Genomic DNA, 18098 nt, shown 5'->3' with positions numbered 1-18098 from the left:
AATGTCTTAAAAGAAATCCACCATCAGTCGCACGCAAAAGGAGCAGAAAAAGATTTTTTTGTTAATAAAAAAAAATGGTAGTCACAAACAGAAATCCACAGCCTGCTCAGCGAGTAGAATAGCTTTTTGTGAAAAGCTTCTCTTTTTATGGCTTTTTTCCCTTGCTGTGCTGCTGGTTTGCTTGGGCGTCGTCTGGCTGCTCCGCCTGACGGAATTGTCAGGTTATCTTTTATTCACGGGAGGATGAAGGGGAGAAAACACACCGGGCTGTTTAAATCAAGCCAGGCAGGGGGTCGGGCCTGCCTTTCTCGCAGGCAGCGGGAATGCCAGGAATTAGAGACATCAAAAACATGCAACTGCTCGCATTTTTGTTTGGAGTCCTTCCTTCAAAGGCGGCGCGGCTGGATGAACCAGCGTCGTGTTAAACGGTGCTTCCTATGCGGCATCGTTAAGAGCACAAGGAATCCGCGATATGTTCATATTTGCAGACAAATAACCTTCACACAACAATGGTGTGCTATTTACATAGCGCCTAAACACCGAGTGGTCCCTTTTCTAAGCGCTAAATAACAATTGGTACTATTTGCTCTAATTTAAAGGTACTGGATTTAACAACCTCCTAAGGGTTGAAGGCCGAGCTTACCATGGGGGGGGGGGGAACTCTTATAGCTGACCCCAGCGGCGAGACTCACCTCTAGTGATTCATTCTACACTCGGAAAAAGCTTCGTTTTTACGAGGTTCTACGTCTTGCCACACAAAATCTTAACAGAAAAAATACATATTTTACGCAGTTTCGTACCCCTTTATAATGCAGGGTAGTCGTGGTCGGTTTATTGAAACATTTACACCCGCGTGCACTATTCTTCAAACAGCAATGTTCTAGAATGGATCGAACGCTCAGAAATGCAAACTTGGGAATTTAATCGAAGACCATTCGGACTGCCTCCGAAAAGTAGGTGGCGAAGATGCAAGGAGCCAGCCCCTCCTAGGACTAATAGCGGCTCAGGTACAACAATCCCGAATAGTTGGTTTTGGGGTAGGAAGTAGGGGGTGGGGGTCATTTTCATTTACCGTGTTTCACTCTTGTGTTCCACGAAAGGGACAAGAGGCCAAATAAAGCGCAGCATTTAACCGCGCAAGCAACTTAATCCGGTTCAAATAAAAAAAGAAATGGGTAAAGTTTGTAAGAAGCCATTGTATGGGGCGCGGGCTGCTAGTAGGTTGCGGTCAGTGAAGGGGCCCGTGGGGCGCACGTGGTGCGACCCTTGGAAGGTGGGCAGAGCCTTCAATTCAATTCAATTCAGACAAGGCCTACCCAGCTTCCCATCAAATAAAATGAGTATTGTTAAACAGTGTAAAATGGCATGTCATATTTACAGCGCTTAGAAACGAAGTAGAAGTAGACGCCTCTTGTCGAGGGAGGTGTAACTTAAGCCGTCGGGAGACTTAATGAGCCTAGTCATTTGACCAACTGCACTGAATGCTGTGATGTTAACCTATTGCGGAAACTGGTGATAGAATACGAGTCCCAACATGCAAAGTGCTGTCCAAAACAGCTAGGACTAGCTGTTGGTGTTCCACGTGGCAGATGCAGTGATGTAATGCAAATAATGCCCCACCCCGCAGAATGTGAAGAGGACCCCCATACCTCACAGATACTCACTGTCCTTTGGCTTATGATGGGTTAGTGGGCCCCTGAAGGGTGGCGCCTGCCGCTCTGCAGGTGACCCGTGTTACTCCGCTGGGGTGATGAACACTTCAGTTCTGTATACAAAGATTAAGGCAGCATCAGGATAGACTCTTTCGAGGAGTCTCAAATGTTATGATGAGAGGGGATTAGGGTACAGAGTGATAAAGTGCTTTGCTGAGGATCAGAAGGAAACAGGGCAAATTTAAAGCGGCAGTAGGCCACGTAGCACTGCACATTGTTGAAAGTATCGGCAGAGGGGGAAAGGGTTAATGATCTGAAAATGCCGCCAAAGTAAACAGAGGCAGGCAATGTGAGAGTGCTGGAGGGGGGAGTGGATATGCAGTGCGAGGTCTCAGCGTTGGCTCTCCTCTGTGAGAAATCCACAGCTGCGTTTGTGCTTCCAGGTTGGAGAGGGTTCCGAACACGAGGAGGGAGGAGAAAGCCAAAAAAACGATGAGGAAGCAACAGAAGGGAAAGTTGAGGCGGGGGTAATATAAATGCCGTCCAAAACATAAATGAGTGGAAAGGGCCGCGGCAGTGTTTATACGCCACATCTAGAGTTAGAAATTGTAACCTGCTGATGCATAAGCCGGATAAGCAAGAAACAAAGCCGCCAATTATATGAGAGTGAAATGGTTAATAAAAATTGTGCCTTTAGCCCGGATGGTTGAGCTAAGTAGAAAATATTCATCTTCAAAGCTGTTGCATACAATTAGCTGCAGCTTCCAAAAGAGCGTTAGGGTTGGGGATGAAGCTGTTTGAACTATATTTAAATCCTAATTTAAACAAGAAAGGGTGGAGGGGGCAGGGGAGGAGGGGTCCGGGGAGGAGGGAAGGGCCAGAGGGACTTGATGGGAGTGGTGGGGGGGAGGGGGAGGGTATAGAGAGGGGGAGGAGGAGAGACAGGACAGGGGGAAGCAGCAGAGACACGGCGGGTAAAATAAACAAGCCTTTCACCGTAACACGGCTGGCAGGGGAGGGGGCGGAGAGGGGAGAGGTGCGACACGGCAGTAGGAGGAGGAGGGGGGAGGAGAGTAGGGGAGGCACGGCCTAGCGGCAGGCAGGCAGGGGAGGAGAGGAGGAGGGGGGAGGAGAGTAGGGGAGGCACGGCCTAGCGGCCGTGCAATCAAGTAGTGAGGGGGCGGAGTTGTGGGAAGGCTGAGAGAGAGAGTAGGCGGCTGGGTGCATGTGCACGCGCTTTTAAGCTCAATGCACATGCGCATTGAGCTTAAAAGTCACGGGCACTGCAAGGAATCGCCACGATTCCTTGCAAGTTAGATAAAGTGTGGATGAGCCCCTATAGTCTCGCTTGCTCGATGCGCATGCGCATCGACAGGCGAGACCTAAAAAGCATTGGGTGGCAAACATAGCTTTGCATTCAGAGATGAACAGTCGATGGCAAAGGTGGAATTGTTAAAGGGCACTGTAATTAAGAGCTGAACGGAAGCGGAGACTTGAATCTCCTCTACAAAGCGATGATCCCTCAGAGGTAGGCGAAGGCCTGAAAACCTAGTGCATATGCACATGAAAGAACTAGGAGAAAAACGGGAACTCTTGTAGGTTTTCACTCCAAAGACCATAGGCGTGGAACTTGCAAAGAGAAGCAATTATTGGATAAGTATATATATATATATATATATATATATATATATATATATATATATATACGAGTCAACAAACTCCGGTTCCGAAAGAAGCCGTCAGCAGGGCGGTCCGTGATCAGGGCACCGGCAGTCCTGTGTACTATCAGATTCCAGCACTTCCCCACTCAGGAAGAAACAACACGGACACCTTGCAAGGATTGCAGGTAATTTATTGTAGGACTGCACCGCTAGGTGTCCCTGTTGTTTCTTCCTGAGTGGGGAAGTGCTGGAATCTGATATATATATATATATATATATATATATATATATATATATATATATATATATATATATATGTGTGTGTGTGTGTGTGTATACATATATATGTATATATGTGTGTGTGTATACATATATATGTATATATGTGTGGTGTGCGTGCAGAGCATCTCCCAGGATGTACGCAAGATTAACAACTCACATGGTTTCAGGAGTTGAATCCTAGAAACATTTAGGTAATGTCATTTTTCTGCCACTGGAATAATTTAGACTGAAGTCCCAAACGAGGCACTAATGCTGAGAATATCAAACGTGTCTCACTCCTTGACATAATTATAGAACAGGATACATGTGGTCGCATAAACCTCTCCTCGGATGAGAGGACGGGCAAACTGCATGAGACGTGTAAAGCCTGGAGAAGCGGCTGTGCAGTGGCTTGCCACCGGTGCCATCTTTAGTGGAGAAATAGGCGGAAGCATACAAAGGGTAGGTTTAGTTCTAGATGCTCTGAATACCCAAAGGAGACTACGTCAATCTTAAGAATACTCGAGGACTCATGACAGAGGAGTGAACTATCCAAGAACAAAAACTATGACTGATACCGTGGGCAACTTCTTGGGATATTGATCTGATCTTGACATCACTAACCACAAAAGATTAGGAAAGGGGGCACTTATTTTTGAGCTGGGATTGATGAAAGGGTTGATAACTTATTCTGTGGAGGTATCCATCACATGGGATTTAAATGTGTCCAGTGGACTTCCTCCATCTTAGAAGGTGTCCATCCTGACTGATGAGTGGAAACACAAAAGGTGTACCTCAGCTCTAGATCCTCAAATAAAAACAATAGTAAAAAACAGGTAATCTTCCTTTGGCTCGTGCTCCACTCTCGGCGCACAGATAATTTCCATCACCCAAAGTGCATGGGGGATGAATGCTTTCGCAGCCTGTTGTCTTAGTCTGACAGCAAGCATTGCAAACACCCCTCATGACGGTCAAATAAACATGTTCCATAAGGAAAAACTACAGACCTTGAAAACTGTTTTTTTTTCAATGACTAACAGCCAAGGAGGAAATCTGTGAAGAAAGAGAAACAATTTGGGCCAGCCTAATAAAACTGGGAGTCTAAAACGTGACATTTTAAAATATACTTTTGAGCTAGTTTCCTCCTTTTATCAAGCGTTATTCTAACTCACACAGATGTGTCTCTACTAAAGTTGACTTTGTTTTATCTTCAGGGGAGCTGTAAGCACATAATATCTGGCCTCTTTTGAGGTAAATTCAAATGCTATGTAATGTACTGTTCATAAAACTGGTTTTGCTTGGTCACATATTGAAGTTAGCAGTCTCCAACTGCAACACAAGATTAAAGTTGTTCTGATTATTCTTGCTTATCTCTCCGGGGGTAACGCCTTTTTGAAAAAATTCTATCACTTCCCTAGTCACCAAGTATTATAAGTGTAATACTAGATTACACACTCGATACCCGGTCTATATGTAGAAGCATTGTGTTGAACAACAGATAACATGTCTGTTTTCCTCGACAACCAAAATAATTTAGCATAGTGATAACGGGGCACACCTTTCGATTTTCCCGATTACCTGTACACTACTCAGAATTCAAAATAAGGTCATGGATAACGACCCCCAGAGAACACCCACCTCTATTTACATTAAATAAACTAGTTGTCAAAGGGGCTTAGGGTTGCCTTGAGGTTTTTGAGGCCAAGAGCCATCTTAACAGCATGCGACTGGAGAAAGACAGAATGGATGGGGACTATAGATGTTATGCCTCTGAAGAGGACAACTGGTAGGGGTGCAAGAAAGGAAGTGTGCCAAACCCTCAATAGGGAAAACCCCTTCCAAGCAAAGCTTAAGTGGGAGCCACAGGTATACATTAAGCACGCCAGGTTGAGACATATACAACACAGGGGACACACAATGATTGCATTGCAGGTAAAAGCACTCACCCCGCGTGCTTAACAGGTCCTGTAGCTCATCTTGGTCACATGGATGGATGAAGTCATAGACACTCTGTCCAATCAGCTCCAGCTGTAGGAGAAACGAGGGTGTAGGATAGGGCATCAGAAATTAAACACAATGTCAGGAGTAACCCATATCTGTATGAAAACAAGTTGCCAGTATATCGCCCTCTGCTCTTTTAGCCACAAATCTATATCTTGTGCCCCCGATAACTCTGCTGTAGGATTCTGCAACATACCTCCTCCCCCCCAGAGTGTTTTGGTATGCCCCTTACATGCCCTCTTTTCTTACTTGGCCCAGCCCCAGATGCTTGTCCACGTTATCCGACAGGAAGATCATATCTCCATCCTCACTCAGGACCATAAGAAAACCATCCAAGGATCGCAGCGGACAGCCTTCCGTTTGTATATCCATTTCTGTACTATCGGTCCACTCCACTACAAAGGGGAGATATGCTTATTAGTAAACACCGACATACACCCTTACCCAGATTTCCATACTCCCAAATTGTCATACTTTCCCAGTCATATTACTTCTCCACCCCCAGTACAGCTTCACGTTGCACAAGTCTCACCTACTGCACAGCAGTTTAAGCCACTTGGAGAGTTGAAGTTGTACCATGCTATATTAACTAAGGCATAACACTTAACTTCTGTCAGACTATTAGATACATCCACACACACAGGACAAGGCAGCCTAGACTGGTGCAGCTGCAGATGATAGCATATTATTCTTTCTTGGACCTATAATCTTTCCACTTCCTCGTCATACTGTCTCCACAAATTAGAACAGGGAGGCCGCAGCTTGTGAAACATTATAAATGACAGCCTGCTTCAGGACCTCTTGTAATATGTTATCTTGCACTTTGTGTGCAGTTGGTACTTCTTTCTAACTTCTACCTTGAAATGTGCACCATTTTAAGTACTATTCAATTATAAATGGTGTCTCTGATATATCGCTTAAGGACTACAATGATCAGATTCCATTAATCGCTCAGCAGCACCCGCTTTCTACTGCTAAAAGGTAAGTCGCCCTTGGATTTTTAACGCAAATGATGCAACAGACGTACTTTCCTTCCAAATCAGGTTTGACAAGTACTCTAAACTCTCCATCCTTATTCCAGGGACGGCATGTATTGCAACTTTTCTGCATAAATCTTGAATTACTTGGCGGAAAATGGAAGGTCAAGTCGACAACTGGTTAAATAGGGTTACAGCGGCTTCAAATAGAGGTAAAAATCCATTAGCAACGATTGGCGCAGTTGACAAGTCTTGCCATATTAGCTCCGCAATGTTATCTTCTGATTCTGAGCAGCATCGTTAAAAGCTAAATGCTTTTTGTTGATGCTGTGTAGCATTGGCATCAAAAAGGGAAGAAAAAAAGTAGACGCAGTTGTGGCATTTCCTAGGGGCATGACTTGTGCCGACTTATATTACTTGTTTACCTGATTGTATATTGCTATGTTTTCTGTACGTTATTGTTATCCTATTATGTTAGTGACTATTATATTGCTCCCATTATCTCTGTCCATTCCTGCTGCCCCTACCCCTGTCTCTGTGAAGCGCTCTGATATCCGTAAGGATCTTGTTCGCGCTATATAAAACTTTGAATAAATAAAATAAAATAAATATGTGATGACTTATGCCAATGCAAGCATCACCACGCACCTGGCAAATGACACAGGGGCCATTTTTATATACAAATACAACTTTGCTTGGTTAATTAAAAAAAATGTGATTTTGGTGGTGCAAAAGGACTTTTCACAGTGCGGAATGGCACACGTCAACAAAAAAATGTGAAGAAAATGTAAAAAATGCACTGCAACCGGTTTCCAGAGCAATAAAGAAGTGGGTAGTGGGGAAACAATGGGGGGTGGGCTGAGGGCGAAGGAGCAAAGGAGGCCCTCAAGGCTGGGTCCTGGGATGTCACTAAAAAATATTAAGTCAGAAAGAGCTGTTGAAAGCAATGGACGAGCTTGAGAAGGGGACTGAAAGAGCAGTACGGAGCGGGGGTGAGCAGTGTTTGGGAGGAAAGCAGTACAAGAGGGAGAGATCTAGAAAACATATTTACTTAGAGAACTGAAATAAAATGAAAAAGTAGTTCCCTGAATGGGAACAGTGGAAGGATACAAATCAGCCCTAAAAGTATTGCAAAGAAGCTATATGGCAGGAATAAACACTAGAGGAGGAAGGAAAACCATCGACTAAACAAGAACCAAATTACTGACAAAGCCAATCAGTGTAAGTTTTTCTTTGGTCCATAAGAGGCTTTTGTCTACAGACCGCTAACAGCAGTCTGGGAGGCGAGACCAAAAAACGATCATTACTTGTGGAAAAAGCTCCCTTCATGCAACTCAACTCTAAACACGTTCTTTACTGATGTGGCTTGAAGCAGGACAAAGATCAGAAGCGTTAGGAAAAACTCAGCAAGAAGTTCAGCACTGAACAAGCATGACAGGAGAACTACATGAGATGATTCATATGTTAGTGGTGGACGAGAACTTCAGAATGAAGATTAGAAAATGAACAGACAATGCCCTCAACTAGAACCTAGATACGCTTGGTCAGGCTCTGGCGTTCACAAAGATATGTCTAATCTGGAGATGAAGCTATGTCTAATCGGGAGAAGAAGCCCAAACCTTCAAAATACACTGTACAGAGAATCAGGAACTTTAACCCGTCAGGCTTCCAAAACCTACCTGCTGCAAGAAGCCGCTGCATTTTTAGATGACTGAGAGCCAGTCTCATGATTGAAGCTTTGTCCAAGTTGGTTCTGATATTGTGGGCCACAGGCAAGGCATGTGCTAGGTCATAGAACACCTCCGTCTCCTGGCCACGGCGGCTTCGAGCAGCATTGCGTGACTTCTCCTTCCGGAGTTCCATTATGGACCTGCAAAGGCCATGGGAAACAATCTGTTAACCACAGACGAAAAAACATGCAACAGTTAGCAAACTCCATGGTAGAAGCCTCAGGTCGTTGTGAGCTTACTACTTATGGTAAAGACCCTGCTGCCATTTATACCTACAATACAGTTTTTTTCATCCAAGCAGCTCCCAGGATAACTGCATAAATGCATTAAAAACTCACAAATAACGTACTTAATCTGCCTTTGTGTTCTCCCCCCCCCCCCCCAACAGGTAATCCACATAATCAGCCAGGTCTGCACCACCCACACTTCCTCAGGGTACAAGACCATGGCCCACAGAAACTGCGATTTATTTGACAAATTAACTCTAAAACTGGGGAGAAATGTGAGGATCTATACCAATTCCAGCCCAGAACCAAGTTTAATATTATTGCGGGCACAGCATTGGATAGGAGCAGGCGAGAGACGGGCCCTAGGTGGTTGAGAGTGGATTCCAGTAGAAACTATTCTCGAGAAGGACTCCATATGGAAAGGGACCTACTGATACTATCAAACCTTAGATATGACCCCATCCCAACAGTTATATGGGAAAGTGGGAAGAAGAACTAGAATGGCATCAGGCCAGGAGAACTGGGAAGGCAATTTAGTTGAGGGCAGCAAAAATTCCTAGTTCTACAAAGTACAAAGAGAACGCATATAAAGTCTCAACCAGGTCGTACTTGACACCGACCACGCTTAGGGCCATGGACACACGGGAGGAAGCGTCAAATGGGGGGGGGGGGGGGGGGAATAGGGGGGGCAATGGTGGGTGTGCTCTGGGGTCCAACCTTATTGGGCATATCTGTTGCTTCTCATAATATTGTGGTCCTTAATCCTTGCCTCCTTTAGCCAGTTTCACATTTTGCGTCTGACCGTATTAGGTTTCTGCTACTTTATTCTTGACTTCCTTCCCTCCCCACTTCCCATTCTTACTTCTACTACCACCCTCCCCCTTCATGTTTTCTTGTAATTAACGCTCTACTCCAGCATGTGATCACCTATCACTTCTCCTGCCTCAGCTCCCCTCTACTTCCATACTCCCCCCCCCCCCCCCCACCATCCTCGCTAGCGTCACTATCCAATACTTGCCATGGCCTATAGGTGGTCTGTATTTATATTCAAATTTTATAACTGTACTGTTTATATTGCTCTATTTGTTCTTTGCATGTTACCTTTTTGTACAAATGTTATTATTGTAATTATTTCATCACCCAATCTCCTGTACAGCGCTCCGATACCCACGGGTCTAGCCAGCGCTATATAAAACCTTTTAAATAAATAAAGATTTACTGCTTGCTCCAATTATAAAATTGTAAGGCCACCCGGGGAGGATAGGATATATCATATTGCACTCTCGGTCGGGAAAACTGTTTGTGCACTTTGTTGACCGGGAGGCTGGCTCAAGCTCAATGCAACACACCCAACTCCACTGGGTATATGGTGGACTAAAATTGTACATATTTATCAATGGAGAAATTGACTGCAATAATAGCAAACAGGAATCATTGGATCGAAAGGACATGGACGTCATTCAAAACATAGATTAAGAACCAATTAGGAAGGTAAGAAATGGGAAGGTATGCCCCCCGACTTGCTAAGGAAGGGGCAGTTGCACAGGATGTTCGATCTTCCGAATAATTTGAAACAGAAGCTGAAGTGTATTAGGGGTCTGGGTGGGCTGGGCCTGTTATGGAGTCATGCAATACTTCCTTCTCTCAGAATGTCCTTACTCACCCCTCAGCTCGACATAGAAAATTTCTAGCAACTCTCAAAATGTAAAGACAAATACAGTCTATGTTATCGATAATCAGCATGGCCCGGGGGGTCGCTTCCTGCCCTTCTGACCTTCACATGCGACCCCCCTGCTAAGACAGCACTAGGCTGCTGCTTACTTGAGATAGCACTAACATGCAAAAGATGTCAAATGAACAGGCAAGTGTGCCAAGGTGCAGCAGAGGGATAGCAATTCCGAGACAGCATAACACAGTATTGGCAAATCTATGACTCTTCTAGAGACTAGGAGCATGGTGGCTGATTATAATGGCAGCGAACCCGCCACCGGCAGGCTGCCGGTGGCGAGTTCACCGCCGTCGCATGGCCAATTACCACCCGCCAGATGGCGGGCGGTGTGCCTGGCGGGCGGAAAGCCCGTACGCCAAGGCTCCTACAGAGGTAATCATTACGGTTGCCTGTCGAACCGTGCCACATCCACAGAATGGTGGCAGCGCCTAGCAGGCACCGTCTGCCAGATCAGGATGCTGGATCCCCGTCAGCTATTCCATGGTGGTTCAACCGCCATGGAAAAGCTTGCGGGGATGTACTTTGGGGGCCCGTTGCTATCCCCCCTTGTGCAAGGGCAGTTGGTGTGTGCACTTGGGGGGCACCTATGACATTTCCTTGCACGAGGAAATGTAAACAGTGCTTTTTAGGGCTCGGACTCCTCCCCACTGTAAGTGGGGGAGGAGTTTCGAGATCCTAATGTTATAAGAAAAAAAAGAAGAAGTATCCTTAGGGCCTTGGTGAGAGGAATTCCAGACATTCCTTAGCGTTTTCTGTCATCTGGCCAGTGATTCGTCTTCCTTGTGTTTTCGTTTTAATAGGCTTGAAGTGATAGGGTAAATGTAGTTTTGTTCCGCCATTTTGGGCATATTTCGTGCGTGCTTGCGCAAAGAAGTACATAAATTATAATTAGGAGCTGTCAGGGTGCCTCCGTTAGTGAATCCAGATGGCCGGGCGCGTTCACAATTCTGCAGCGCGCAGCTTCCTTGTTTTGTTAGGCACGGTGAGATTAAGTGATTTGTCCAGAATCACGGATGTTGAGCGTCGTTGCCGAGACACGAACCCCGTTCTTGTTTTGAATGGGACGAGCAATTAGAGGGTGGAATATTATTGTGATCTTAACGAGGCTCGTTAGAGCTAAGGAGCTGCAGGGGGGTGCCGTGTGTACGGGGGTAGATAAATGGGCACCACTGGAATATACACGCCGGGATAAAAGCCCCCTGGCTGAGGCAGTTTACACATGACTTGCACGTACTTTCACTTCATTCTGCCCATCTGAGCATTAATAGTGTCGGGGAAGAAAGGAGAGATGAGATCATTTGGAAGCTGCCTCCCGGAGCCGGCGACCCCGGTGTCTGCGTGCGCGCGGCGGACCCCGGGGTGGCAGAGGGCACCGCTCTGCCCCTGCTGGGAGCTCGCAGGCGCCCCTGCACTCAGCGCAGGACACCCCTCCCCGCTGTTTGGTTTAACCCGTTGGTGTCCCGCGCCGCCCATGCCCTTTTTGGCCACCAGTGGGGCTGACAGTGTTGATCTTAGCGTGATGTCTCTTTCCAGCTCTGTCAGCTGGCAGTGCCGTGTGTCTGTGCGCGCTACGCCGACGCCTCTCCCAGCGCTCAGCCCTCACTCCAGCTCAGCTCAGAGTTACACTTTTAGTTTGTTTTAGCCGCTGCTGCTGGAGTTGTTTTCGTTGGATACGTGCAGCCAGCTCCAGCGTCTCGGCGTTTAAGGACCGGCGGCTTAGAATCGGGCTGAGACGACTCTAGCGGAGGCAGAGACTTCATAGCACGCAAATAGTTACATGTGGATGAAGTGTGGCTAGCAGACACGTGCACACCTTCTTTATAAACACCCCAGATCTTTCCATCACACACAGTACCCATACCGCACACATTCAGAATCAGGGACGCATGCACCCCTCCCCCCCACACACACACACACACATACACAGGGAGACCCACACATGCGCACACAAACAGAAACATACAAAAACACAGCCACACACTGGCCCACACAGGTGTCCACAAATACGCAAACATCGACACTGTAACAACTCAGGCAAACACATCCACCCCCACGCACACAGATGCCCACACATGCCGAAACTCACAGACGCAGAAATGTAGGCACACACAAACACGCTGACAGACACACAAGCCCTTAACACAAGGGGGCCGATAAACATAAACAGTGTGTGTCTATGCAGGGTGACATTGGGAGTGTGCGGGTGAGCAGTGTGTGAATGTTACGGGGCAGTGTGTGAGTGTGCAGAAAACACCACACACACATACACCACACACACATAACGCACACACAAACCACACACCTCAGTCTCTCAACACCACACACTTGTCACCACTCAACACAACACACTCACCACCACACTCACTCCCCAGGCTCACCCCCACAGACTCACCACCACACACTCACCAGCACACAGAAAACAACACACACAACAACACACCCCCAGCCGTCAATTAATGCTTTCACCATGCACAAACACCAACAACCATCATCCATCTGTGCGCGCTTTTACCAAGCGCACACACCCACCAGCCGTCAGTGCACCCTTCCACCAGGCACACACACCTCCAGCCGGCAGTGCACTTTTCCACCAAGCAATCGCAGTATGGTACACTTTACTTTTAAACATATTCATATAAAGCACAGCATGCCACCATTGGTAAAATTACAATTCAACAAACATACTTCCACTACACACCACATGCAGACACTCCATAACACATGGCAAAAAGACATTGGCATTTACAATGCCATTAGCTCAAACTCAAATAAATCCGAGCCCGATTGCATTTCTAATGCTTGTTTAACAATGCGGCGGGTGCTGCAGCCAGCAGCACCCGCCGCAATGTTAAACATGCCGTTTGTGGCTGCCGTGGTGGCGGCTGCATCCTAATTACATTTGCGGGACCGCCCAGATCGAAGCCCCCCCTTATTTCACTGCCTCTTTTTGAGTAGCACCCTGCTCCACAGTTTTCAGTGCTTATTGTTTTGTTTACGATGCAAAATTTTAATTTTCAATAAAGTGTTTAAAAAAACCTTACAAACGAAATAAGATCAGAATACACAAACACAAAACACGTCATTACAGAGTCTTCATAATCACAAGAGGCAAAGCAGTACGTGTGAACATGTGGGCATCGTCTATGGAACTTGAGAGAGTCCGAAAACAACCAAACTTTGCATGCCTTTCCAATTTAAACCAAGGGAAATCTTAGGCTTTGGTATGTATACAGCCATTAAGATGTGGTGGAGCAGGATCTAAAGAGGTCTAGACAATTTAAAAGACACCTAAATGGCCTAAATTTGGCAGGACTCAAAAGAACGGTCATTATGTTTGATAAACTATGCATGGCATAAACAATTTACGTCCAAGTACATGGAGTTTTCTCTTGCTGAGGGCAAATGTAACTCGCGACAAGGCGGCCTTGCTTCAGCTTTCTATAAATACCACAGGATTGTTTAACCTTGCTTGGTGCATGTGTGCATGTGATTAAAACTAAAATAGAGATTCCAACCTACGTGTGATCTCTCGTAACATCTTGCTGTAAAAAAACATGGTCTCCCACCTACACAAGTGGTGCAGTCTTGCATAACCTCCACCAGGGTGGTCATACCAGGAATTAAGATCAGAACACACAGAAATCCTAGAAAGTAATGACCTACCCCACAGGTCTGGGAGCAGCCAGTTTGCCCTTCATCAATACTGTAGAGTACTCTGCATGGCAGGCATTTCTGCAGCAGAAGTTTCTACCCACATTATAGTTACGTAGCAGACTTGGTGAGACCCAAGCCCTTTTTGTCTTGTACAAGCAGTGTACACTTGTGTCCACTCGCATTCTGATACATGAAAAATCTGCAGAACTGCAACCCCATCAGGAGACCAGCATAACTAGGACAGCTTCACAGCAAGAAGACCTATCTGATCAGCATTTCACTGAGAGCCTTGAGACCATCTCTTGACCCCCCCCCCCCCCAACTACGCCACATTTGTAATGTGGGTGACTGGACAAGGGTCAGGCTGGGTCTAGATACTCCAATGTTTTGGATACTATATTCTAGTCCATCTCTGACTCTGCAGTGTAACTTGAGTGGGGGAGGGGATTGTTTGAACATTAGATTAATATTTAAACAGATTATCTCTGGTCGTGCTGAGTGGTTTGGTGGGAAGTTATAATTCACCCAGCATGGCGCCAAAAGTCTTTTCTGATTGCTTACTCTTACTTTAGATGATTAACATGCCTACAGTTACAAAGTGTTCGAGGTGCGCGAGCCAACAAATTAACAGGGCGAGCCAAGGGACTGATTCAGATCTTCGAGCCTGTGCATCAGCAGAGTCCTGCAAATATATGTTATGTAAATCATACAAGATCATCCTGTTTAAGCAAGGAAGCTACAATTTATCTAGGTTTTCTGGTTTCACTCAGTACAAATAAACCAGTAAATGGGTATCTATTTGTCTTTCCTTATGTGAAGGCTTTGGACTTACCTCATGCGGAATTCTTCTGCAGTTTTTAAAATATAGCGCAAACTCGACCAGAAGGTATTGGAGAGTGTTACATGAGCACCAGTTACATAACTTACGTGCACAGGGAGATTTAAGTGATTTGCCCAGAATTACACGATGTTGAGCCGACCCGAACTCGAAGCGGTTTCCATGTTCCACAGTCGGCAGCTCTTGAACGCCACATCCGGGTAGGGGGATGCAGGAGGCTCATGAAATCTCTGCTTATTATGGGCTCAAGGTTCCAACAGGACCTCGAGTTGAGCCAGACATCAGGCTCGAGCTTTCCATGGCTCGGCCACCTCTAGAAACAATGTGCACTTGGTGTTAAGAGCTATTTGAGCTGTCTGGTCTGTCTTGGTCTAGGAGTCAGCTCCGGCTTTATTGCTAGTGACGCCCCGTGCGACAATCATTGTTGGTGCCCCCACACCCCACGACCACCTCCTCGGATCCTTTCACTACCACCTGGCAAAAGTGCCCCATATCTGTCCAATTATAAGTTATTATTAAACACAGCACCCCCCCCCCCCCCATCCCGAGGTCAGCCCCCCTCCACAGGTCAGCACCTCGTCCGGTGGCACCCGTTGCACTGCCCTAAAGCCGACACCGAGGAGAGTAAATCCCCTTGAAAACGATGCTGGACGTCACAACGAGGTAACACTTTGCACATAGGTCCCTCGAAGCTGCAGTATGTGCCAGATGTCTCCTAAAAAGACATGCCGACTGTAGCATCAAGAAAGTGAGTATTTGGTGGCAGCATAGGCAGAAACGATGAAACTCACCGGCACAATATAAAAGGCACTGCTTGAGCAGCGCATCGCCTCATTCCTAAGTCCCCACAAAACACCCACCTGGAACAGTGCACGTCACAAAGCAGGTCTTGTCTGGCAGGGCAGTGGTCCCTCCAACAACCATGCATGCATTAACACCACTGCCAGCTGCTGCACTTATGGAGTGCTGAAAGCCTTGTACCAGCAATGCCGAGCAGGCCCTAAGAAAGCAGAAATAAAATGCTGCAGCCCCTGTGGTGGGAGCACAGCTGCATGCAACATTCAAGAAGCACACTCTGGTTGCACTCCATGAAAGCCATAACACCAGACCCCATTTATTGAATCTATAAGCTTGAAATAAATGAAAGGCCCCTTGATAATATGATACTTTATTTTCTTTGACCAAAACCCTTCGTGAATGTGTTTTAATTAAGAACCAAAGCAGTGAACTTTTTAGGACTCTTCCCCCCTCCACCTCCCGCTTACCCATCTCAAACCTCCTCCTACTGCTATAAGCTTCAAAACAAATCACCACTTTCTAGACCCATCCCTCTTCTATCCCTCCACTATCCTTTTCAATCAAAACTAACAGACTAACAGGTCCACTGCTCAAATTAATTTCATATTTCCCTATATTAATTCCCCACTAATACGGTTTGGGTTCTGGAGTAGCGTGCTATCCGCCGAAAAGCACTTCAACTCCTTATCAGGAATAGCAAGTGCTATATTAATTCAAACTCTTCCATCCCTCCACTTTCCATTTTCAAGCCGAATAAACTCACATGTGCACCGCCCAAATTCAATATCTCCCCATACTAATTCACCACTAATTCTTATTGGGTTCCGGAGTAGCTTGCTACTCGCCAAAAGAGAGCCTCGACGCCTCATCAGGGGTAGTAAGCGCTACATAAATGCAATTACAATTACTTAGAGCTGCCAATCGGCCCAGTCACACGGGTAACTTCAAGCCAGTAATGTTATATCCATCAGCACTCTAGGACTGTCTGTACATCACCTTCAAGACATGGGGACAATCGACGTCTTCCTCCCCATAGGCTTTAATGTGTAACTAGGAAGAAATGGACCCGTGGGTGGCCTTCTATGTGAGGTATGCCAAGAAGTGGACTATCTCCTGTGCGGGACTGGAGCATTTTCTCTGCAGGCTTTTGCCTCTGAAAGGGATGTAAGGTTAGGGAAGAGTCAGCCAAATGCCGCTCCGCTGAATAAAACCCCCCTCATTCCCGGCTGGTACAGTCCGCGTATTCCGCAATACCAGAGCCGCTCGGCTGTGACTTCACCTCCCAGGTGAACAGGATTCCTGCGGTAAGAACATTCCGCTCCGGCCTCGAGGCTTCTCGGGAAGGGAATACCTGGAACTGGCAGTTCATGACGCAGGCGGGAGGCCGCGCCCACACGCCGCGCGGCTGACAGACGAGCCGCTCCTCAGATGTGCTTGCTCAATCACTCCACAGAGCTGCTAACGCGCGGAGGTGGGGAGATCAAAACCGCTTCATCGTCCAAATGTCTTTCAAATGGCTAGGGTGGGGGGGAGGCTGGCAGCGGACAGGGTAATGACAGGGCACAGTTAGTAAAGAGAGCAAGGGGACAAGGGTAGGGGCAAAGACGAGGGGGGGGGGGGGGGGGGTGCTAAATGCAAAAAAGAAAATTACATTAAGATACATTTACACAGAAAGGGGGTGGATGAGTTAAATAGTTTTAAAAGTTTCACGCACAGGAAATCTCAGTCGGGCCACATTTCAGTCCATTTTTTTACACTCTGTGGAACTCCAAACAGGGAACAGCCTAAGGCAAGTCACACTTGGGATTGCAACAAAAGGAAGTGCCTGTTCTGAACTACCATGCCTGGAGGCCTTTGAACGGAGCACAGGAAACTGAGCCACAGGCCGGTTTCAGTGGTGAGTTGGAGGGCAAGTCCTGTGGCATAGCCAGCAGGGACCCACATCCGGGCATACTCCTCGCAGTTTGCACGGCAAATCCAATATTCACCCCCAGTCAAGAGAACTGTGTCAAATCCATCCTTCTTTTGGTCACCCTTCCACCCCAGTTTAGACCCAGCCATATGTAGATCAGACTGCCTGGTGCCTAATGGGAACAGTCCAGCCCGAAATGCCAAACCAGGTCCTCCCTGGACCGGAAAAAAGCATCATGGGACCGGTTTCGGGGCATCACCCCTCATCAGCCAGACTAGCTTGAATCCAGTGACACAGTGAGCCCAGGACCCTGTCCATCAATTGTTCTTTTTGCATTTGTCACCCCGAGTGGGATGGGAATGCCCAGACATGAGTACTGTGCTTTCCATGCCACTGGAGTCAAGCTAGCCTGGCTGAAGAGGGGTGAAACCCCAAAACCGGTCCTAGGATGCTTGTTTTCGAGTCCATGGAGAACCTGGCCTGGCAGTTCAGGCTGGACTGTTCCCATGGGGAACAGAGTCAAGACTGATTTACATAAGGCTGGGTTTAAACTGGAATGACATGGGGAGCAAAAGAACGATGGATTTAGGCCCAGATCTCTGTACTGGTGTGAATTTTTGACATTGTTCAACATTCTGTCCATCATTTGTTCTTTTTA

At 46.7% G+C, this 18098-nt stretch overlaps 1 protein-coding gene across 12 annotated transcripts in view; it reads right to left on the bottom strand.

Moving 5' to 3' along the window:
- HIF3A (hypoxia inducible factor 3 subunit alpha) overlaps positions 1 to 18098 on the bottom strand; it is a 297956-nt gene that overhangs the window by 23727 nt on the left and 256131 nt on the right. For 10 of the 12 annotated variants that reach the window (XM_078660976.1, XM_078660984.1, XM_078660978.1 and 7 more), the window contains 3 exons: positions 8232 to 8422; positions 5825 to 5970; positions 5521 to 5602 (listed from right to left, as the gene is read on the bottom strand). In XM_078660976.1, coding sequence (XP_078517102.1) covers positions 5521 to 5602; positions 5825 to 5970; positions 8232 to 8415 — 412 coding nt within the window. In that variant the 5' untranslated portion in view covers positions 8416 to 8422. Of the gene's footprint in view, positions 1 to 5520; positions 5603 to 5824; positions 5971 to 8231; positions 8423 to 9226; positions 9462 to 14819; positions 16518 to 18098 lie in introns of those variants that run through there. The other 2 variants (XM_078660977.1, XM_078660980.1) reach the window with 2 other exon arrangements.

The sequence above is a fragment of the Lissotriton helveticus genome, chromosome 9 (genome assembly GCF_964261635.1).
Source record: "Lissotriton helveticus chromosome 9, aLisHel1.1, whole genome shotgun sequence".
Lineage (NCBI taxonomy): Eukaryota > Metazoa > Chordata > Amphibia > Caudata > Salamandridae > Lissotriton > Lissotriton helveticus.
The sequence above is the reverse complement of the archived record's forward strand: the minus strand, read 5'-3'. Positions and strand labels throughout refer to the sequence as shown.